The 24,888-nt window shown below is 43.0% G+C and overlaps 2 protein-coding genes across 2 annotated transcripts in view; one reads left to right on the top strand and one right to left on the bottom strand.

Moving 5' to 3' along the window:
• The first annotated feature begins 600 nt into the window (after positions 1-600).
• Positions 601-18,035, top strand: chst14 (carbohydrate (N-acetylgalactosamine 4-0) sulfotransferase 14). Its single transcript, XM_070862847.1, has 2 exons — positions 601-867; positions 17,032-18,035. Exons 1-2 carry the CDS (start codon positions 637-639, stop codon positions 17,848-17,850), a joined length of 1,050 nt encoding a protein of 349 aa, XP_070718948.1. The 5' UTR covers positions 601-636; the 3' UTR covers positions 17,851-18,035.
• A 4,559-nt stretch (positions 18,036-22,594) lies between these two features.
• Positions 22,595-24,888, bottom strand: part of cep135 (centrosomal protein 135) — a 233,192-nt gene continuing 230,898 nt past the window's right edge. The window contains exon 27 of the mRNA XM_070869899.1: positions 22,595-24,034. The gene's annotated coding sequence lies outside the window, so the exon portion shown is untranslated. The remainder of the gene's footprint in view (positions 24,035-24,888) is intronic.

Here is a 24,888-nt window from a genome sequence, read left to right on the forward strand (position 1 = left end):
ATCTCTCCTCATTCTTCTTGGCCTGTCTGCAGAATTTGGCATGGTCATCCCCATCCCCCAAAACTCATTCCCTCGCCACAGATTCCATTCCCCTTCTCGGCCACTGTTTAAGACTGTTCGCAAACTCAGTGTCTTATTTGACTCTGAGCTGAGTTGCCAATCTCATATCCCCTCTATCACAAATACTATTTTAAAATCTATTTCTTCCAAGCTTTTGGTTACCTGCCCTAATGTCTCCTTCTTTGGCTCATTGTCAACTTTTGTCTGATTATGCTTTGGGATGCTATATAAATGCAAAAATAGAAACAGAAAATGCTTTTATTTCAGATTCCAGGATCTGCAGTATTTCGCTTCTGAGGTCAGAATGTCCCATAATCAAACCTCCAGGAATACCTCCAATCAGAGTTGGCAAGTTTAAAAATGACTTGTGTGATCGATCCCTTGCCAATAGCCAGCTGATAAGGACTTGCAGCGAAGAGGCTGTCAGAGACTGGTCCAGCTCAGGCACATGCGCAGTGATGGGCGAGAATACTACAACTCCCAGAGTGCCCCGCGGGTTTCCGTGGCGCATGCGTGCTGGCGGCGGCGGAGGGAGCGGGAGCGGGAGCGGGAGGCGCAGTGCTAGCGGACGGAGCGATGGGCCGGCTGACGGTGGCTCGAGCTACTCGCAGGGCAGTGTTGCTGCCCACCATGCTGACGTTCGCTGTGATCGTGGCGTCAGGGGGGCTGCTGCTCATGATCCAGAAGGGCATGTTGGCCGAGGTGGACACGCTGAGCGGCCGCACGTACGGAGCCAAGAGCCAACCGCACGGCATCGCAAACCCCGGCCCCACCGGTGGGCAATGGGACGAGGACCCGGACTACCAGGTGAGCACGGCCCCGGGGTGGCTCAACAGCAACACGTATTTATTGAGCACCGAGATAAAAATTTGACATCAGGGCAGGTGACCAAAAGCTTGGTCAAAGAGATAGGTTTTAAGAAGTGTCTTGAAGGAGGAAAGAGGTAGAGAGGTTTAGGCAGGGAGTTCCAGAGCTTAGGGGCCAGGTAACAGAAGGCACGGCCACCGACGGTTCAGCGATTATAATCAGGGAGGTATATATACTCTCTTGACATCCTATGAACGGCCCCTCGACTCCGAGGAACTGCCTAAGAGAAGATATATATCAGGGAGGACGGCCAGAGTGAGGGAGAGTAATTGTTTTAACAGGGACAAGGGCACCAAAGGTGGTAGTGAGGGTGTGATTGAGCAGATCGATAGCTGCAGAACTGTGATGGTGAATGGAGGGCCAAAGGCTGGACAGTTGAGAGTTCATAAGTGTGGTTGTCAGAGAGTCAGGAGAGAGTATTTTCCAGGGACGGACACAGAAGGAGGTAGGGTTGCTGGGGGGTAAGGAGAAGGATGTGGGTGGAGAGCGATATGAGCAAGTGTTCAGAGATGGCCTTATCTGTGATTGACACGATGGGAGTAGCAAGGCTATGAGAGATGGCAAGGTTGAGGGGCTGGCCGTGAATATGGGTTGGGGAGTTTATATGGAGGGAGAGATTAAGGGAAGAAAGGAGGCTAGTGAACTCTAAGGAAAGAGAGCATGATGAATTGAGATGGAGGTTGAAATCACTGATGAGAAGTCGTCCGATGCAGAGGGAGGAAAGCAGTGAAGAAATATTGGTGGTAATATTTTTATGATCCTTGGATGGGCGGTAGAGAACGAGAATTTTAAATGAGGTGAGAGGGGTGGAATAAGGCGAATGCTCAAAGGAGGAGAAAGTGCCGGAGGAGTGGGGGCACAGATCAGTGTGATCTGCTGATGATAGCCACACCGCCACTATGGCGGTCTGAGTGGGGCAAGTAGTGGAAGGTATCGCCAGGCAGGGAGGCTTCATTTCAGGGTAATGTGTTTCCGTCAGGGCCATGATGTCGATGCCATCATCCACGATGAGCTCCTGGATGGGAAGGACCTTGTTTGCAAGCGAATGGACGTTCTGGAGGGAGATGCAGAGAGGGTCGGTGATGGCTACCCCACTGCTGGCGTCCATGTAGTCACTGCTAGGGGCCGGTGAGTTAGACGGGGAGGAGATTGGCAAGATTAGCTCCTAGTGGGTACACTGGGCGGGAAGGTCGGCGAGAGGATGGGATGGGATAGTTGGGATTGCTGCTCGTAAGGAGGCAGCGATGAATGCCTCGATGGGCCTTTCGTAGGATGCCAAGGGAGGCACACAGGAAGCTGTCAGCTTATCTAGGAGAGAGTCAAACCTGGGATGACAGCAGGAGAGTGGGAAGGTCGAAGAGTAATGAAGAATTGGGGTAGGGATTTGGGAGGGCAGAGTATCCTAGAGAGGAAAGGAGGCATGATGACAGGAGAACACGGTCAGGGAGGGATGAAGAGAAAATGAAACGGGGAAAAGTGGAAAAGTATTTATTAGCTCTGGTCCGGAGCAGCAGCCAAAGTGCGCACGCGACTGCTAGTTATTGTAACGAGCACCGACTTCTAATTATTGTAAGCAGCACCGCCTGCTGGTTATTCCAGCTTGCACCGACTGCAAATTATTGTAACCAGCATTGACTACTGGTAACCGCTTGTTATTTTAACCAGTGCTGACTGCTAGTTATTGTAACCAGTGGTCCATGTTCCTATAATCAGCTCTACTCTGGTCATTTTTGTCTTGTCGGGGGTCGAGACGGAGAACTGCAAATGCCCAAAGTAGGGAATTGGGAGTTGGCCAGAGGGGGTCGGGCACAGCAGAGGCACCTGCAACTCTGGCTGCAGTCAGACTGGCAACGTTTGTGTCGCTATGGACCCAGAGCCAAACCGTGCCTGTACTGGTAAACGAGAGACTGCAGACCATGTCTGTACTGGTAAGCCAGAGACTGCAGACCATGTCTGTACTGGATAAGCCAGAGACTGCAGACCATGTCGGTACTGGTAAGCCAGAGACTGCAGACCATGTCTGTACTGGTAAGCCAGAGACTGCAGACCATGTCTGTACTGGTAAGCCAGAGACCTGCAGACCATGTCTGTACTGGTAAGCCAGAGACTGCAGACCATGTCTGTACTGGTAAGCCAGAGACTGCAGACCATGTCTGTACTGGTAAGCCAAAGACTGCAGACCATGTCTGTACTGGATAAGCACAGGGGAATATCTAGGCTATAACAAACACAACATAATTAAGATTTAAGATAAAGATTGAGGAGGACATAAGTACGACAAAGACCAAAGTAATAAATTGGAAAGAAGCTCATTTTAAGGGAATGAGAATAGAACTACGGAAAGTAAACTGGAAAATTAATTGACAAACATAGAAATAGATCATTAGTGGGAAACATTTTAAACTGTGATCAATAGAGTCCAAGAACGATATATCCCACTAAAAGGTAGGAATAAATGAGCCAATAAGGAGACACCATGGATGCATAAAGAAATGAGGAAAAAAATGAAACTAGAGGAAAAAAATTAAACTAAAGTAAAAGGCATACGCTAAGTACCTAGACAACAAAAGAGAGGATGACGAAGGGAATATGAAAAGGTTAGGAAATAAGTTTAAAAACAATTAGGAAGACGAAGAGAAATTACGAGATTAAATTATCAAGGAATATTAAAAAAAAGTAAAGAATTCTACATTAACATAACAAAAGAAGGATAGGGATAGGGCCACTAAGGGATACACATGACAAACTTGCATGTAAAGATGGTGAAATGGCAGAAATATTAAATAATTGCCTCAGTATTTAGCAGGGAGACTAACACATGGTGGACATGACATTAGAAGAAGAGATCAAAAAAGATATAAAGTCATTTAAGATAAAAAGGAGGGAGATAATTGATCGACTAATTACATAGAAACATAGAAAATAGGTGCAGGAGCAGGCCATTCGGCTCTTTGAGCCTGCACCGCCATTCAATGTGATCATGGCTAATCATTCAACCTCAGTATCCCACCCCAGCCTTCTCTCCATACCCCCTGATCCCTTTAGCCACAAGGGCCACATCTAACTCCCTTTTGAATATATCTAACGAACTGGATTCAACAACTTTTTGTGGTAGAGAATTCCACAGGTTCACAACCCTCTGGGTGAAAAAGTTTCTCCTCATCTCGGTCCTATATGGCTTACCCCTTATCCTTAGACTGTGACCCTTGGTTCTGGACTTCCCCAACATCGGGAACATTCTTCCTGCATCTAATCTCCCCAGTCCCGTCAGAATTTTATACATTTCTATGAGATCCCCTCTCATTCTTCTAAATTCCAGTGAGTATAAGCCTAGCCGATCCAGTCTTTCTTCATATGTCAGTCCTGCCATCCCGGGAATCAGTCTGGTGAACCTTTGCTGCACCCCCTCAATAGCAAGCACGTCCTTCCTCAGATTAGGAGACCAAAACTGCACACAATATTCCAGATGAGGTCTCACCAAGGCCCTGTACAACTGCAGCAAGATCTCCCTGCTCCTACTCAAATCCCCTCGCTATGAAGGCCAGCATGCCATTTGCTTTCTTTACTGCCTGTTGTACCTGCATGCCTATCTTCAATAACTGATATACCATGACACCCAGGTCTCGTTGCACCTCCCCTTTTACTAATCTGTCACCATTCAGATAATCTGCCTTCCTGTTTTTGCCACCAAAGTGGATAACCTCACATTTATCCACATTATACTGCATCTGCCATGCATTTGCCCATTCACCAAACCTGTCCAAGTCCCCCTGCATCCTCGCAGCTCGCACTGCCACCCAGTTTAGTGTCATCTGCAAACTTGGCGATATTACATTCATTGCATTGGACTTGGAGAGGATAAAACCCCTGGTCTGGATGGATTGCATCCATGCATATTAAAAGAAGTTAGGGATGAGATAGCAGTGACACTAGTACATACATATAAAAAATCATTAGAAAAGGGAACAGTGCCAGACTCCTGGCGGAAAGCTAATGTGATTCCTGTAGATAAAAAGGAGAACAAAACCAAGGATTTATAGCTTAACATTGGTGGTAGGAAAGATAATGGAATCCTTATTCAAAGATATAATAAAAAAAAGTCTTGAAACTGAAAATATAATGGAGTAGTCAGCACGGATTCCAAAAGGGAAAGACCAACCTTATTGAATTCTTTGAAGAAGTAACAGTAAAGGTTATATAGTTTATATTTGGATTTCCAAAAAGCTTTTGTTTAGGTAGCAGACTTATGAGTAAGGTCAGAACATGTGAAGTCAGGGGACAAGTAGCAGAATGGATAGCAAGCTGGCTACAAAAGAGAAAACAGAGTAGGGGGTTAAAGGTCGTTACAGATTGGCAAATGGTGGGAAGTGATGTTCCACAAGGATCGGTGTTGTTCACCATTTACATAAACGACTCGGAACTTGGAAATACAATTTCAAAATTTGCGGACAACACCAAATTAATGGGCATAGTTAATACAAATAAAGACTTGCAATTATATAGTGCCTTTCACAACCATCATCGTCATCATCATCATAGGCAGTCCCTTGGAATCGAGGAAGACTTGCTTCCACTCCTGAAGTGAGTTCTTTGGTGGCTGAACAGTCCACTACGAGAGCCACAGTCCTGTTACAGGTGGGACAGTTAGTCGTTGAGGGAAGGGGTGGGTGGAATTGGTTTGCCGCACGCTCTTTCCGCTGCCTGTCCTTAATTTCTGTATGCTCTCGGCGTTGAGACTCAGCGCTCTCTTGGATGCACTTCCTCCACTTAGGGCGGTCTTGGACCAGGGACTCCCAGGTGTCAGTGGAGATGTCGCACTTTATCAGGGAGGCTTTGAGGGTGTCCTTGTAGCATTTCCGCTGCCCACCTTTGGCTCATTTGCTGTGAAGGAGCTCCGAGTAGAGCACTTGCTTTGGGAGTCTTGTGTCTGGCATGCGAACAATGTGGCCTGCCCAGCGGAGCTGAACAAGTGTGGTCAGTGCTTCAATGCTGGGGATGTTGGCCTGGTCGAGGCTGCTGATGTTGGTGTGTCTGTTCTCCCAGGGGATTTGTAGGATCTTGCGGAGACATCGTTGGTGATATTTCTCCCAACGACTTGTGGTGTCTACTGTACATGGTCCATGTCTCTGAGCCATACAGGAGGGCAGGTATTACTACAGCCCTGTAGACCATGAGCTTGGTGCCAGTTTTGAGGGCCTGGTCTTCAAACACTCTTTTCCTCAGGCGGCCGAAGGCTGCACTGGCACACTGGAGGCGGTGTTGGATCTTGTCGTCGATACCTGCTCTTGTTGATGGGAGGCTCCCGAGATGTGGGAAGTGATCCATGGCGTCCAGGGCCGTACCATGGATCTTGATGACTGGGGGGCAGTGCTGTGTGGCGAGGACAGGCTGGTGGAAGACCTTTGTCTTACGGATGTTTAGCGTAAGGCCTATGCTTTCGTACGCCTCAGTAAATACGTTGACTATGTCCTGGAGTTCAGCCTCTATGTGCGCAGACACAAGCGTCATCCGTGTACTGTAGCTCGACGACAGAGGTTGGGGTAGTCTTGGACCGGGCCTGGAGACGGCGCAGGTTGAACAGGTTCCCACTGGTTCTGTAGTTTAGTTCCACTCCAGCGGGGAGCTTGTCCACTCCGCTCCCCGCTAGAGTGGAACTAAAAGAAACTACAGAACTAAACTTTCACGATCACCGGACGTCTCAAAGCACTTTACAGCCAATTAAGTACTTTTGGAGTGTAGTCACTATTGTAATGTGGGAAACGCGGCAGCCAACTTGCGCGCAGCAAACTCCTATAAACAGCAATGTGATAATGACCAGATAATCTGTTTTTGTTATATTGATTGAGGGATAAATATTGGCCAGGACACCGGGGATAACTCCCTTGCTCTTCTTCGAAATAGTACCATGGGATCTTTTCCTTCCACCTGAGGGGCAGACGGGGCCTCGGTTTAACGTCTAATCCGATAGACGGCACCTCCGACAGTGCAGCACTGCCAGCCTAGATTTTTTTTTTGTGTGCTCAAGTTCCTGGAGTGGGATTTGAACCCATAACCTTTTGACACACGGGCGAGTGTGCTACCCGCTGAGCCACAGCTGACACAGAGGAAGACTGACAAAATCCAGGAAGACTAATAAACTTGTAGAATGGGCATGCATTTGGCAAATGAACTTCAATACAGCTAAGTTCTGGTCTTCATAGAAAAAGGACATAGACATAGAGGCAGTGGAGAAGGGGCAAAAAAGATTTACTGGAATGATACCAGAACTGAGGTTATTTATACCCGTCAGGAATGATTGAACTTACTGGGGCTCTTTTGTCTATAAAAAAGAAGACTGAGGGGTGACCTGATCGAGGGCTTGATGATTATGAAAGGTTAGACACAGAGTAGGTATTTCCACTTGCAAGCGAGACCAGTACTAGGTGCCATATATAAGGTTATTTGAGAATTGAAAGGTACAAAGCCTTTTCGAAGCAAATATCCAGACTAACAGTTTTGCTCACTCTGGAAATCCTTCAAATCTTCAATGATTTGTAACCTCCAATATAATGTCTATACCACCGGTTAGATTGTAACATCTACACTAACCAAGTCAACAATCCCAAACACACCAAATGATGATATGGGTATTAACGGCTATCTTGAAAAACGGTTGCTGCGCTTGATCTCACAAAGGGCAAGACCCAATGCTTGGTGGCGAACTATGGTTTTCTGACATCCTCGATGACTTTTGAGGGCCTGACCACCCCCCCCACCCTCGTCAACAACAGGTCCATCCCAACCAATTCCCCCCCTGCTAACGTCCCCTACCCGTACTGAGACAACTGGACTTACAATGTGGACGAGCTACATAAAGACTCAAAAAATGCACTTGTTCCAAAGTGTTTTTAAATCTTGACACTAATAAATCCAATGGGGAATTCAGGAGAAACTTCTTTATTCTGAGATTAGTTAGAATGTGGAACTCGCTACTGCAGGGAGTAGTCGAACGAATAGTTTTGATGCATTTAAGAGGAAGCTAGATAAGCATATAAGGGAGAAGAAAATAGAGGGTTATACTGATAGATGAGGAAGGACGGGATGAGGCTCGAGTGGAGCATAAATGCTGGTTGGGGTGAATGACCTGTTTCTGTGCTGTATATTCTATGTTAAAAAAAAAAAACGGCTGCAATCCATTGTGCAAAACAGCGGAAGTTCTGGGAGCGAAGAAGATTGTAAACAAATAGTCTGATTTCACAAGTTTATGTTCACAATGTGGAGATTTGACACCAGGAGCAAACATCAGGGTTTCATGTGTGCATTCCAATGATTTGCAAACCAAAATGATCTTAACCCCCCTCTGGAAATTTTCAACTCACAGTCCCCAGATCACCGAAGGCCGTTGAGGGGACCCCAGAGGCTCTGCAAGATCACCAGATTTCTGTCCAAATGTTCCCAGATGTCAGTATTTTTGATTTTTTTTTTACTTCATAACATATTATTCTGTTGTCACATACAACTTTAAAAAACAAATTAAAAAATATATCTGAAATAATAGCACAGTTTTTCTTTGAATAGCTGCCACCTTGTTTGGAATTTAGGACAGGGGATTGATCCCAGTGCAGACCTTTGGTACAATCACAGTACTTTTGCCACCAACAATGGAATGTGTTCTTCGCCTTCCTTAACCAGTTTTAAAAGAAAATACGCAGATTGACTTTTAAGAAAAAAGAATTGAATTATTTGATATTGTTGGTGATATGTATTTCACTTGTAGTCTCTATTACTCAAGCTGTTCTTCAGACCCAAAGCTGTGATTTGTAAATATGATTGTTCTAATAATTAACAAGTAGACATGCTAGAGTTAAAATTTGTAATGTGAATCACGTTGTGCTTGTGCTAACTTTCTGATCCTGACTGGATAAAAACAAAATTACATCTTGCCAACTGAAACTTTAGGAATTTTAATAACATACGGCAGTGGAATTCCTAACTAGTTGTAGTGGTATAGAGTACACATCTGAATTTATCTCAACTTCAAATTGAATAGAATGTCCCTAATTGGAGGAAACTGGCTCATAGCTCCTTCCCCAAATCTATGAAGTACTAATCTAGATAGTATAAATATGTAAAATGATGAGCATCAACTCTTGGTGAGCTTCAGGATGACTTGAAAGGCAATTAGTGGTTATGGGTGTGAAAATAATGTTTTGAACCTCTCTCTATCTGATTGGCTGGGACAGACAAAAATATACTTTGTCAAATTCAAATTTACAGCCTTGAGGTCTGCATTCCTACACTTGAGAACATTCCCAACGTAAATTTCAACGGTATTTTGACAATGGATCCCTTATAGTTTTTGTCAAAAACATTACTCTCGAACAATATTTGTTGGTACAGGTTGAACCTCCCTTATCCAGAACGCCCTTATGCAAAACCACCCCTTGTCTGGAACTCATTCTCGGCCACCAGGTGGCGCATGCGCAGAACTCCGACATGAACAAATTGAAGTCCTTCCTCGCTGCCGACTCCCGCAATCGCTGGCCTGACTCCATGATCTCTCTGCTGCACTCCCAGCCCCAAGCCAGCCAGCCTTGATATCCCCTTGCTCAGTACCTGTACCATCCAATTTAACGTGATCACCCCTCGCCCATAAAAATCCCTTAACCAGGACAGGCCAGGTCCCGAGGGTTTCGGATAAGGAAGATTCAACCTGTCACTTGAAATATTTCTATGCTTCTATATTCTCAATGGACTGTTCCATTGTTAATATCTAAGTGTGGATCTATTCTGTTTTGCTCGCATTCTTTGTTCTGATTTCATGCCATGAATCAGCCTGTATGAAAGGGGGAAAATTAAAATACAAGATATAAATTCAGCATGTTAAATTTGTAAACATTGTATGTTATGAAAATGAGCTGTAGTTATCTAAAGTACATCATCCAAAATATAGAATCCATCTATCATTAATAATTATGGCTGAAAGGTAGTCTAGGAGCAGACATTTTTGTAGAATTTCCCCTGCAATTATACCATAGGTTAGGAGTCCTAATTTAAGGACACCGTATTCATGATGTAGCATTCCTTTCCTTTCCAAAGTCATTCTGAATTTCTGTTTTGATGTACATAGATTGAGTAATGAGATCATCATCATTAATGAGGGTGCCACAAATCTGGTCACTTGATCTAAAAGTATAGCTTTAGTCCAATGAAAGAAGCTTTGTTAAACTTACTGTAAAAACCTGTTTGGAATTTCCATGGGAGCTCTACCGATCGTCTGCTGAAGGTACGGCAGGTGATCGGAAGAACCCACACAAACATATCTCAATTATTAAACTGAAAAGCACAAGAATAGTGAGGTCTTTTATATCTAACTGACCAAAGGTCATTCGAGTTAGGAGATTACATCTTGCCTTTTTTTCATAGATTATTGTGCTAAAATTCTTTTTGTACTCCGTGACATTTTCATCTTCTGAATAGTCAAACAAAAATGAAACAATTTGAATACTGTTAAATCTGATGGTCTGTTTATTTTCTTAATTATACTTTTATCTTCCTGCTCCTCAATTAGAGAAAGATGATTAAGAGGACAGATCCAGACTGTCTTCCCTTCCCTTTTGTGGTCTTGATTGTCTTGTATCTGGCAGGACTGGGTAATGCTGAAAATTAGACCTTGAAAGTAAGTCTCTTGGAAAAACTTAAATTGATTGAAAAGGTCCAGTGAAGTATTAACCTTTGGTGTGCTGCTAACATTTCAGTTTAGATGAACTGAAAAAAACTTGTCAGCTGAAAATCATCCCCAATCTTTGAAGGTGGCAAGACAAGTTGATAAGGCTGTTTAAAAAATTATACTGGAGCTTTGGTTTTATAAATAGAGACAGAGTACAAAAGTAGGGAACTTATACTGAACCTTTATAAATCTCTGGTTATGCCTCAGCTTGAATATTGTGTCCAATTCTGGGCACCACACTTTTTAGGAACTATGTCGAGGCCTTATAGAGGGTGCAGAGATTATTTATCAGAGAGGTACCAGGGACAAGTTATGTGGAGGTACTAGAGAAGCTGGGATTGTTCTCCTTAGAGCAGATTTAGAAGGGAGATTTAATATAGGGTTTTGATCACGTAAATAAGGAGAAACTGTTTCCACAGGCAACAGGGTCGCTAACAAGAGGGTACAGATTTAAGTTAATTAGAAAAAGAAGCAAAGGGGAGATGGGTAAACTTTTTTTTAATGCAGCGAGTTGTTAGGGTCTGGAATGCACTACCTGAAAGGGTGGTGGAAGCAGATTCAGTACAGGTGCAGCGCCTAAAATCCGGAACCCTCGGGACTGAGGCCGTTCCGGATTCTGGGCTTTTCCGGATTTTAAATTTGTTTTCTGACGCCATGAATCTGGAAACACGTGAGCCCAGGTTCGGGGATTTCCAGATTTCGGAACGTCGGGTGGGGTGGGGGCGGAATTCCCGCCGAAGAGTTGTTCAGGCCATCCGGCCCTGCCGAGGAGGATGTCGTCGGGCAGGCCCTGCTGAGGTTGCTGTTGGATGGACAGGCCCCACCAAGGTCGGCGATGGCGGGCAGGCCCCGCCGATGTTGTTATCGGGTGGACAGGCCCCTGCCAAGGATGTTGTTGGGCGAGCCCCGCCGAGGAGATGTTCGGACGGGCCGGTGAGGAAGCTCCGAAGTAAGGGCAGCGGCGTCGGCGAGGCCCGAGGTCGGGCAGCGGTAGGGCCCCTGAGGTCGGCAGGGTCGGAAAGTCCAGATTCCGGAACATTTTACAGATTACGGATGACCCTGTCACCGATTGGTCCGGATTCCGGAACATTCCGGATTCTCGATGCTGTACATGTGGTAACTTTCAAAAGGACATTGGATGTATACTTGAATAGGAAAAATATGCAGGACTATGGGAAAGACCAGTGAAATGGGACTAACTGGATAGCTCTTTCAAAAAGGCATGTCGTGCTTGACCAACCTTATTGAATTATTTGAAGAAGTAACAAAGTGTAGATAAGGGTAGTGCGGTACATGTAACATTTTTGGATTTTCAAAAAGCCTTTAAGGCCAGGAATTGGAAGTACAATTTCAAAATTTGCCAATGATACCAAATTGGGGCGTGTAGTTAATACTGAAGAAGACTGCAACAAAATATAAGACATTAATAAATTTACAGAATGGCTGTGTAAATGACAAATTAATTTCAATATAGTAATCAGGAAGGCAAATGGAAGGTTGGCCTTTATTGCAAGGGGGATAGAGTATAAAAGCAGAGAAGTCCTGCTACAACTGTACAGGGTATTGGTGAGGCCACACCTGGAGTACTGCATACAGTTTTGGTCTCCGTATTTAAGGAAGGATATACTTGCATTGGAGGCTATTCAGAGAAGGTTGATTCCAGAGATGAAGGGGTTGACTTATGAGCATAGGTTTAGTAGGTTGGGGCCGATACACATTGGAGTTCAAAAGGATGAGAGGTGATCTTATTGAAACTTCTGAGATAATGAGGGGGCTTGACAAGTTGGATGCAGAGAGGATATTTCCACTCATATGGGAAACTAAAACTAGGGGACATCGTCTCCAGAATAAGGGGCTGCCCATTTAAAACTGAGATGAGGAGAAATTTTTTCTCTCAGAAGGTTGTAAATCTATGGAATTCTTTGCCCCAGAAAGCTGTAAAGGCTGGGTCATTGAATATATTTAAGGCGAAGATAGACAGATTGTTGAGCAATAAGGGAGTAAAGGGTTATGGGGAGCGGACAGGGAAATGGAGCTGAGTCCATGGTCAGATCAGCCATGATCTTATTGAATGGCGGAGCTGGCTCGACGGCCAAATGGCCTACTCCTGCTCCTATTTCTTATGTTCTTATAAGTGAAGTGATGCATTTTGGTAGGAGAAATAAGGGGACACATACTCCGTGGACAATAACAAGTCTAAATGGGGTAGAGGAGCAAATAGATCTAGAGGTCCATATTCACAGATCATTTAATGCAGGTTAACTAGGCCATGAAAAAGTCCTTACATTTTTGAAGGGGTTTGATAGGGTAGATTTGGAGAAAATGTTTCTGCTTGTGAGGGAATCCAAAACTAGTGGTCATAAATATATGATGGTCACCATTAAATTCAATAGGGAATTCGGGAGAAACTTCTTTATCCAGAGTGGCTAGAATGTGGAACTTGCTACCACATGGAGAAGTTGAGGTGAATGACATAGATTCATTTAAGGGGAAGCTAGATAAGTACAGGAGGGAGAAAGGAACAGAAGGATATGTTGATGGGGTGAGATAAGGAGCTCAAACACTTTAGCATAGACAGCTGGGCCGATTTGTGCTGTAAACTCTATGGCTGTAATTTTCTTTAACTTGGTCGGTCCAGTGCGGGCGGTGGCCATGTCGGATCCTGACCCTGCTGCTGGCTCCATCCCACTGTTGAAAATGAACTTGCCTTAATGGGGTCCATTAAGCCCACCCAGCGTGTTACCTGGTCCAATGAGATGGAAGGCATCTGGTGATGTCATTCATGACACGTTTTCAGCCAAGATCTTCAAAGGGACTCTGGCCACATTATTTTTGCAGTTTCGTCTAACATAGTGCGGCCATTGTACTAAAGCATTGGAGTGCAGCAAACACTGACACTGCACAGAGGCAGATGTGGTCAGGAGGATCTGGGTGCAGTGCTGCAAATGTTTCAATGATCTCATTAGATCAGGAAACCCAAGTACAAAGCCACCCTTAACTGCACCCAGATCCTCCTCACCATATCCCTGCTTGTGACCTCCTCTGCAATCTGCAACCAGGCTGTCTTTGGTCTCCTAAGGAGGTCTCTTCCACCCATCTGACCACACCCTGCGTGCTGAGACTCCCTCCATAAGCAAATGGAGGGAGTCATTGGAGAACCTGGGTGCAGCCCTCTGCCTCCAATGCTGTAGTACAATGACAGCACTATGTTAGATGAAACTGCAAAAGTAATGTGGCCAGGGTCCCTTTGAAGATCTCATCACATCCCCATCACTCTGCCTTCCCTACCCTACCTCTGTACATCCTTACTCACACCAACATACCTTGCACCTCCACCCATTCCTCTCTCGTTATCTACGTTATCCACATCTCACTAGCCATCCCTCACACTCACCCTAGTGCAATCATGCCAACTAACGACACACAAGGGTAGCCACTTGGGTGTTATATCCAATGTTTATGTAAAGTTTCTGCTAATGTGGTGTCAAACATAAAAGTCTTTATTTTCAACACTTTCAGGTCTTGGATAGATTTGTGTGCACCTTTGGAAATGGCTTAGTGAGTTGCAGTGAAACTGAGATATAACGTACCCCCATAATGGTGATGAGTGTGAAAGGAATGGCTTGGGCATTGTAGAGATGCTTTATGGTGCTGGTGTGGGGTGGTGCCAACCTGGTGCATCATGTGGCAGCCAGGGGACAGTGTCAAGTGAAGTAAATCTGGCCATGATGAGGCCATCTCTGGAGTCCAAGGCAGCAATGTGCTCAGGTGTTGATGCCCTCTTTCTGTGCAGCATCAGGCAATTGCAGAAAAGGTTGGTGTTGGTGCTGCTTATGTGTCTGGTGCTGCTGGTATTGGGGCTGATTGTGGTTCGATTCTGAGGACCAAGGTGAGAAAGTATAAAGGGCACCCATGTTGATGGAATAGATGGCAGGTGAAGTACAGATGACGGAAACATTCTGTCACTGGTAAGAGAGTTCTTCTAATGAGGTGACAGTGGATGGTGACGTTGCTGGAAACACTTGCAGCCTGCAGATTTTGTGCTGGAAATGGACTGAGCAACAGCTTCTGCTTGAGGAAAGTGATCATGTCAGGTGGGAGCTTTTATAGTACATTTGATGCTGTCAACTAATCAGCTGGAGCAATGGCCACTGAACTCCCACCTCAGGTTGACAGACGTGTTTCCCTAACTGCATGAATCCCGTGGCCATGCAGGGAAATTTAAAAAGTAAGTAAAAAAAGCTCTTCCGTGCCGTAAACTACCTGATAATCATCTCAATTGTGACTGCTGCTGGTCGGGTTGGCCCCATGATGACCGACGCATCTGGGGGAAAAGGTGCATTGGAGCGAGATGAATAACAACTTTCCCTCCTGACCCGCCACCGATCGCACCTGCTGCCACCGCTGAAAATTCCTTCCTATGTAACTCTTTCAAAGAGCCGACACAAGCACAATCATCACAGGTCAGCATTTTTCAAATTAAAAAGTGATGGGAACACAGCAGGTCAGTAATCGTTTGGATGAAGGGTACATACCTGAAAAGTCACAACATACCTTTTTCCCAGCTGCTGAATTACCTGCATATTTCCAGCAACTTTTGTTTTCTTTTTAATTTCACATTTCCAGTCTCCTTTTTATTTTAGCCAAAGCTTTTCAGTCAAGTCTCAAAAATAGATACTGGGGTCAGTGAAGCAGAGGAAATAAGATAAGCAAAAGCATTGAAAGCCTCTTTCTCTCTCTCTCTCTCTCTCTTCCCCCCCCACCCCCATCTAAAATCTTGTTTTTTTCCCTATCTCTCAAGACATATAGCGGGATATAGTTTATTTGCTACTAGCAGCCCTCTGGTATCTTGATCAGCGCTGAGGCCAAATGTAGCTCTACAACTTTTGCCCTGGCTGACTTCAGCTAATTGTGTAAAAAAGGAATTAAAAATAGGACATTTGGATAAGTGTCTTTATTCACTAGGCCATCGAGGGAACTCTGAATATTTTTATTTGAATTGGAGTGTCATAAGAACGTATTTTAATTTTCCTGTTATTTTAGTTGGTGCTACTGTATATCATCATCATCATCATCATAGGCAGTCCCTTGAAGTGAGGATGACTTGCTTCCACGCCAAAAAGGGGCGAGTTCACAGGTGTTTCAATGAGGGACCTGATATTCCAGATCCCGAACTACATCTTGGAGGATGGAAGATGTCTGTGCGTAGATTTTATTAACGTGTGGTGGCCATTGCACACCAGCCACCACACGGACCTGACAGAGCTAGGTCTTGGGCCTCATGGCAAGGATTACCCAAGACGACTGGAGACCAGCTCTGCTGCACGGACACATATCGCAGTGTGGGCTGGCTTATGCTGCCCCTGGGCCCTCTCTTCTGGGCCCCAGACTCATTCCTCTCCTAAGCCCCGGTCACTTCCCTCTACAAACTCTTGCCGCCCCTCCTGCTGTGCCTGCCCGCACTGCAATCAGCGACCTGGCTTCGCAGCCGTCTCCCTCCTGCAGCAGCACCATGCGCCGCTCCCTGCAGCGATAGGCTGCTCCAATAGCCCCGGCCTGCTGATGATCTTGCAGGCCGGGACCGCGCCGATTTCTGGGCCGGGCCGCTGCACGATGCTCCCTCCAATGGTTGTATATAGAAATGAGCTAGTAGCTTTTAATAAATATCCTTAACATATGCAGTACTGCACAAATGAGTCACATCATCATTATTATGAGTACTTGGTTCTATGACTCTCATTGTAAACAATTTGAATGTTACCAAAAACTACCCTTTCAGTTGCATAAAGCCACCCGTGAGGTACACATGTCATCAGGCACCTGAATACAGCTGAAGAAAGTACTTGCATTTAAATGGCACCTTTCACGGCCGTCCCAAAGTGCTTTACTGCCAATTAAATACTTTGAAGTGTTATTATTGTAATGCAGGGAATTGCGGCAGCCAATTGGTGCACAAGGTCCCACAAACAGCAGTGAGGTCAACTGACCAGATAATCAATTTTTAGTGCTGGCTGTTGAAGGATTAATGTTGACCAGGACTCAGGGGAGAACTCCCCATCTCTTTTTTTTGAATAATACTATGGGTTCTTTTATATGGGGGCAGAGGATGTCTATTTAATGTCTCATCTCGAAAGATGGGACCTACGACTGCACACCCTCAGTACTGCACTGAAATATCAACCTAGACTATGTGCTCAGGTCTTTCCTTTCTGATCCAGAGGTGAGAGAGCTACCAATGAGCCAAGGCCGATGTCACCTTAAGTAATTGAAGAATCATCAAAGTTTTCATACTGTGCTAACTATATCTTCTAGCACTTATCTAAAGTCATCTATGTGTAAGGGGTGGGGGATATATATATTATATCTTTGTTTTCATATTTTCTTTTTTTCCCTAGATTATTCAAGAGATTCGGAACAGGACTCTTCGGAGTGTATGCAAACATAAAACTATGCCACATAGTATCTTGGATTTAACATTATCCCAGCGGCGAACTTTACTGAAACACATCCTTGTCAATGATGAATATAAGTTTTTGTATTGTTATGTACCCAAAGTTGCGTGCTCTAACTGGAAACGTGTTATTAAAGTTCTGAATGGTGCGCTGGACAATGTGCATGTGCAGATAAAAATGGATCACAAGAATGACCTGGTCTTCCTCAGCGATTTAAAGAACAGTGAAATTAAATACAGGCTGAAATATTACTATAAGTTCATGTTTGTTCGAGACCCAATGGAGCGAATGTTGTCAGCTTATAGAAACAAGTTTGGAGAAATTGAGGCATACCAGAGGAAGTATGGAATGGAGATAGTGAGAAAGTACAGGAAAAATGTGGGGCAGTCCAAAGGGGATGATGTTACTTTTACAGAATTTCTTCAGTACTTGGTGGATGAAGATGTAGAAACAATGAATGAACATTGGATGCCAATTTACAATCTGTGCCAACCATGTGCTGTGACGTATGACTACATTGGCTCCTATGAACGATTGCATAGTGATGCAGGCTATGTACTTCAAAGTGTTGGGGCACCACACACTGTTGAGTTTCCTCACAGACAAGCATGGTATAAACCTATCACTAGGGAGTCCTTGCATTACTATCTATGCAAACTGCCCCAAGGACTTCTGAATGAACTTTTACCAAAATATATTCTAGATTTTTCACTCTACGCTTATCCTCTCCCAAATGTTACAAGTGAATATTGCAGACATTGAAAGGCATTGTTGTCCACACTGGGTGGGAAAGCTTTTATCCATTTATTTTTTAAATGCTAGATGTGAAGGGGTTATTAACATTGCATAAATGTTACACCATTTTTTTTGTGTTATCTCATTCCATACACACATGACACTGGGATCATTACCTTCCTAGTATGGTGACAATTCGCGCCCCCCCCCCCCCCCCCCCAAATCCTCTCTCAAAAAGCTTTTTGAGACGTGAAAGTTTAGCCATCAATGGTTAGTTTTCAGAAGTCAAAATAGAATTTTGTGGGTTAATGCCCCAGGACCAGTATTACTGACACAAACTGCTTTTGGCTTTAAACTCATTGTTCCAGGTGGCCTAAAGAAAAAAACAACAATCTTCTAGCCATTTGAACCTTTGATGTTCCCTCTATTGACATTTATTGTTTGTTTTCATTTTATTTTTCTGTTCCTTTACCTCTTAATTTTTCTTTATTTCCTTTATATATTTTGATCTATTTTATCAATAGGAAATTCTCCAGTTACTTGCCAGTTTACCTGATATTGCCATGGGTAGCACTCATTACAGTCCAATTGTATAGTAACCAATCTCACCCAGTGTCAACAATCTTAACAGAATAGCACTGGGGGCATGGAGAAGATATTTTTCCAGGTCCAGACCATTGTCTTCCTTTACTTTCCTTATTTAAAAAAAGAGCAGGTCTCACATCTTGAATCAGTGATATTTCTAGCCCCCTGGTTACTTTTTAATTCTGGCAGAATGCAGAAGCCTTAATCATGCAATGGCTGTTTGTCACTGATCACATACATGTATTGATTTGCTGCTTGTTTTAAAAAAAAATGTAGGGTGCACTAGGCCCTTGTGATGTTGCTCATTGTTTATACCTCTAATAAAGAAATTGCATGGAACACCACAGTTTTTCATGGATTCTACAGAATGATGACGGAACATCTAATGTATGTATAATTATAAAAGCTGGTATGAGTGGATTCGAATACAATTCACTGGGATCAGGTAGGCTCATGGTAGCACAATTTTTTAAAATAGGTCTATTTTTATGGAGATGTTATATTACAGGTCAAATAAAATATTACCACTTTGATTATTGTTTTTTTTTCCATTTGCTGATAGTGACTGGTGTGTATTTCTCTTTGCTACATTTTCAAACCAGGTATTTGACTAAATGTCTATATGATGGATGACCTGGACATGTTGCCACAATTTAGCTGGCTGTACTTCATTGCTGGCACCATGTTATGAAGCAATCAGCGTATGATTCGAGAGTACTAGAGCAATTGTGAACTGAACAGTGTTAATCTTCACATTCACTTATGGTGCCTTATAATTGGAAAGCAGAGGAGTTATGTTAAACTTGTATTGAACCTTGGTTAGACCACTTAAGAGTACGAGGCAGAGTTCTGGTCTCCATATTATAAAAAGGACACTGGTGAAAGTTCAAAAATTACTAAAATGAACGGAAGGGTAATACCTATAAGGAAAAATTGAACAGGCAGCACTGAGAAGTATCGACTTGCAACCAATGCATTGCACCACCTGATGACGATCCTGACCAGCAGTGGAACGGAACGCAGCACATAGACCATGGAATGGCTCTGGAAATATATTTGCATGTTGCAGCGAGGAGAGGAAGGAATGTTGGGTGGAAAGTTCCAAGGGGACTGCCAAGCCAAGCAGCAACTCATTGAGCTTCATGCTGGTTCCAGCTGCTATTACTGATTATGTTCTCCCCCCGCAGTATACATTGTGAGGAGGTCACCACCATCCGTGCCTATTGAGGATCCCTGCTATTCTAGCTGTCATTGCTGAATCTGTTAACAACTTTTATTTATATAGCGCCTTTAACGTCGTAAAACATCCCAAGGTACTTCACAGCAGTGTTATAAAACAGATAAATTTGACACCGAGCCACATAAGAAATTACCGCAGATGACCAAAAGCTCAGTTAAAGAGATGGGTTTTAAGGAACTTTGTAGAGGAAGGAGAGTGTTGGGGAGGGAGTTCCAGATCTTGGGGCCCAAGCACGGCCAACAATGGTCGAGCAGTTATAATCAGGAATACTCAAGAGGGCAGAATTTGCAGATGCAGACATCTTGTGGGGTTGTGAGGCTAAGAGATTAGAGAGAAAGAGAGGGGCGAGGCCATGAAGAGATTTGTTAACGAGAATTTTGAAATCGAGGCATTGTTTAACTAGGAGCCAATTTAGGTCAGCAAGCACAGGGGTGTTGGGGGACCATGATATGGCAGCCCGGGTCCGAACTCGCACCGAGTTTTGGATGACCTCAAGTTTACATAGTGTAGAGGCCAGCCAGGAGTGAGTTGGAGTAGTCAAGTCTAGAGGTAACAAAGGCATGAATGTAGGTTTCAGCAGCAGAAGAACTGAGGCAGGGGCAGAGGCAGGCAATGTTATGGAGGTGGAAATATGCGGTTTTCGTTATGCCACAGATATGTGGCTGGAAGCTCAGGTTCAAATATGACGCCGAGGTTGCGAACAGTCTGATTTAGCCTCAGATAGATGCTAGGGAGAGGGATGGAGTTAGTGGCTAGGGAACGCAGTTTGTGGCGGGGACTAAAGACAATGGCTTTAGTCTTGATATTTAATTAGAGAAAATATCTACTCATCCAGTACTGGATGTCGGACAAACAGTCTGAAAATTTAGAGACCATGGAGGGGTCAAGAGATAGAGCTGGGCGTCATCATGTGGAAACTGACTCCGTGTTTTCAGATCATATTGTCAAGGGGACCAAGGATAGATCCTTGGGGGACACCAGAGGTAATGATGCAGGAGTCGGAAGAGAAGCCATTGCAGGAGATTTTCTGGCTAAGATTAGATAGACAAGAATGGAACCAGGAGAGTGCAGTCCTATCCAGCTGGATGATGGAGTGGTCAACTGTGTCACATCTGAACTTGTTACACCAACACTAAAATGAATATCTGCTCTTTGATTTACTGGCTGCACAAGTTAGTTTGCAGGTGCAGCAGTTAATCAGGAAGGCGAATGGAATGTTGGCCTTCATTGCGAGAGGGATGGAGTACAAAAGCAGGGAGGTCCTGCTGCAACTGTATAGGGTATTGGTAAGGCCGCACCTGGAGTACTGCGTGCAGTTTTGGTCACCTTACTTAAGGAAGGATATACTGGCTTTGGAGGGGGTACAGAGACGATTCACTAGTCTGATTCCGGAGATGAGGGGGTTACCTTATGATGATAGATTGAGTAGACTGGGTCATTACTCGTTGGAGTTCAGAAGGATGAGGGGTGATTTTATAGAAACATTTAAAATAATGAAAGGGATAGACAAGATAGAGGAAGAGAGGTTGTTTCCACTGGTACGGGAGACTAGAACTAGGGGGCACTCAAAATACGGGGGAGCCAATTTAAAACCGAATTGAGAAGGAATTTCTTCTCCCAGAGGGTTGTGAATCTGTGGAATTCTCTGCCCAAGGAAGCAGTTGAGGCTAGCTCATTGAATGTTTTCAAGTCACAGATAGATTTTTAACCAATAAGGGAATTAAGGGTTACGGGGAGAGGGCAGGTAAGTGGAGCTGAGTCCACGGCCAGATCAGCCATGATCTTATTGAATGGCGGAGCAGGCTCGAGGGGCTAGATGGCCTACTCCTGTTCCTAATTCTTATGTTCTTATCCAGTACCCAACATTGCGTTTATTTAGCTGCTCCCTTAAGAAACAAATGCTAAGTACTAGAAGAAATAACACAATCTTTCTCCAGAAAGAATTACTTAATTAATTTACATTTAAGGCATACTTGGATAATCTGGCTTGTTTTAGTTATGTTAGGAATCAGGAAATAATTGAAGGCAACATTGGGCTCCAGAGGGATTGATCAGGGTAGATTAGGCATGTGGATAAAGGTATGCCTAATGAGCCAAAATGGCACACTACTGAAGGTGATGCCATGGTTCCAGTATTACATTATGGGTGTGCAAGTAAAATTTAAGTAACCAGAATTGTTGTCCTTCTGTTTGGATGCTTTATGGTTATAATGCCTCTATTGAAAAGTTCCATGTCAATTTTATTACAGATTGCATTTCAACCATAATACATTTTAACAGTCATTTTATACTGGGGCTTCAGGATAGAAAAAGTTCATGTGTTGCAGTCTGCCTCGGAAAGGGTGGATCGTTTGCCCATCCCTTACAAAGCAAATGCTGTTGGGATGGGGACTCCCTTCTCTGGGACTTCCCACTTCCCTGGCTCATTCAAGAGCTAGTGTAGTACTAGAGGCTGATATGACCAGTGAGATCAGTGGTACCAACCTCCATCAATGGGTCACTGCTCTAGGTTCAGGCCAGGCAAGCACCCTGGACCACCAAAGAATAGAATATTTTTTTTGTTGATAATTTCTTCATCAGCCCACTTTTACAGGGGGCAGTAGGAAGATGGTTACAGGGGCCTGGGCAATGTGCATGAGCAAAGAGAATGAGTGAGAGAATGAAAAAATTAAAACTATGAACTTAGCAGATATAAGTAAAAATTACAACTACCTTTTTTAAAAGTATTAACCAGAAACAAATTCAGGGCTGACTTGCTCAAACAGTACAAGAATCTCTATTTTTATTAAATTTATTATAAATAGATGCTAGATTAATTACAATTGTCAAAATAAACTCCAAAAAAAATCAGCATGCACTCAGTAATAAAAAAAACAAAACTATAAACGTATCTAAAATTGCTTTTAGTAACAAAGAATATGCTAAAGATATTTTATGTGGTACAAAATTTGGAATACCAAATACATTTTACTGGTATACATCAAGAAAATAAATATCTGCTTATAAACTGATATGTATCATTATCACAAACTTCAGTTGATAAATACAAACAGATGTATGAGATTTGAGGTAACCAAGTTTATAAGACTTTAGGATTACAGTTCTAGAATATCAAATGAGGCAATCAGTAATGGGAAAATAAGTTAGGGTTTTAATATTTTAATGGAAAAACTACATTTTTATTGGTGACCTCCATTTTAGTTATTTAATCCCACTGGAATCTCTACAGCACAAGGAATGATTAGTAAAATAGACTTGATCAAAAAATGTAATCGCCATTTAAAAATTATATATTTACGAATTACTCTTAAAAATCAATACACATTTCTCAATAGTTTATGTTGAAAACATTAGTTATATTAAGCCCATGAACCTTCTGTGCATTTATTAAACAACTTGTAAGTCTATTTCACTGAAATTTGGTTTACATTGTATGGTTAACCATGAGATGGCAAAGCAATGCCAGTTATTAATAATGAAAGACAACTTAGGAGCTGGTAGAAAAAATATTTGTCACAGTTACTGAGAGCAAACATATCAATAAATAACCTGCATATAACATTGAAAACCTAGTTCAGTATAAAAATAGCTTTACAAATAAAAATTTCTTCACAAACATACAATAGTTATTTACAGCACAATATGGGCATTGCATCATATTGTGAGAATTTCAGTGCCCCATTGTTAGTGTCTGTGTAAAATTAAAATTTAGAACACCATTTTCACAGATTCTATAATTGTCAGTAAATTTTAATTCACATAGTTTAAAAAAGAGCACGTATTTCCTATTTGCTTTATATTATTTTTCAGCTTTACCATGGCAAAAAAAAATCTTATTTTATGGTTCACTTGTCATCCACTGAAATAAATGTATTTATATGTTCAATAAAAATTTTAAGAAAACCGATTTGAAAATTGATCAATAGCAATCTATAATATTAGAAAGTTTAAAAAAGGCCCTAAAATCTTGCTGCTTTATAGAAAAGAATATGATTGGTTAAGCTCTTCATTTTTTATAAGCACTGCAATGCAGAAAGTCGAATCTAGGTTAAGTACATGCTAGATGTTTTTCAAACAAATGGGGAAAAATGCTGATCTTTTAATAAAAGTAAAATGTTATACAAACTGATATGTGCAGAGTAGAATATGGACCTGCCAATGAATTGAGTTATCACAGTCCATTCCATTACTAGAAATGTAATAAAGAATTTTGTCCTGAACATAAGTTTCCTTCATTTCAAAATTCTGCAAAGACTGATGAAACTAATACTGCAAAAGATTCAGCACATAACTTTCAAAACGCTCTTTTGTTGAGACCTGCAGCTCCATTGGTGAAACATTCAACTAGCTTGAGTGAAGTCTACTCCTTAAAGTAAACTTCTGAAACTGGGAAGAGAAAAATAGCCAGAGTATTTATTACAAATATATCAACCGACTACAAATTATAATTGAGGCTGTTGTGTAGGTTATCACCAATGCTGCTTGTGTTGGAAAAGGTGGACTATTGACCTTTATGTGCAGTAGCCTTCATAATTTGAACAATTGACTCTCGGGGAATCAAGGGATATGGAGATAGGATGGGAAAGTGAAGTCGAGTTCTTATTGAATGTCAGAGCAGGCTTGAAGGGCCTTATGGCCTACATCAGGCTCCTAATTCTTATGTTCTTAAATGCCTCCTTTGGGCCTTCAATATACCTTCCATCATCCCAGCTCAACCCCCACCCCCCTCCACCACACCACAGCACCATCTCTCCTCCCCAAGGTTGGCTGGGACAGGCATTGTGCCATCAGACTTCCACCTATGACACTGTTGAACTGACTAAGATTTGAAATGTCCCAAGAATTGCTTTAAATGTGACCTGAAAATTGAGTCAGTTGTCATACTGAATGCTGGGAAAGGAAAGGGATGATTAAATGATGAAGGCTTTACAAACTAAACGTTCTTTACCAGGTATAGAAGACAAATCTTCAAGACCACAGGCCCAGAGATGGCTTGTTAAGTGGGACATTAAGATGTCCTGCCTTATCCGGATGACCCCTTTGATATTAAAGACCAGAAAGCTAGGGAGTAAATGAGCAACCTATGCTTCATTAATTTAGAGGTCATTACGTGAACAACAGGGTTGTGTGGTGATTGACACCAGAAGGGCTGAACTCTTCGAATACGCTCACTCGCGGTCAATTGAAATTTTAAATGCTGAAATCAATAGATTTTTGCTAAGTAAGGGTATCAAAGGATA

This window comes from Pristiophorus japonicus, chromosome 2 (assembly GCF_044704955.1).
Source record: "Pristiophorus japonicus isolate sPriJap1 chromosome 2, sPriJap1.hap1, whole genome shotgun sequence".
Lineage (NCBI taxonomy): Eukaryota > Metazoa > Chordata > Chondrichthyes > Pristiophoridae > Pristiophorus > Pristiophorus japonicus.

Coding starts and splice junctions, on each gene's coding strand:
- chst14 (XM_070862847.1), top strand. CDS start 637: ATGGGCCGGCTGACGGTGGCTCGAGCTACTCGCAGGGCAGTGTTGCTG. Junction 868..17,031: donor ACGAGGACCCGGACTACCAG/GTGAGCACGGCC, acceptor TTTTTTCCCTAG/ATTATTCAAGAGATTCGGAA.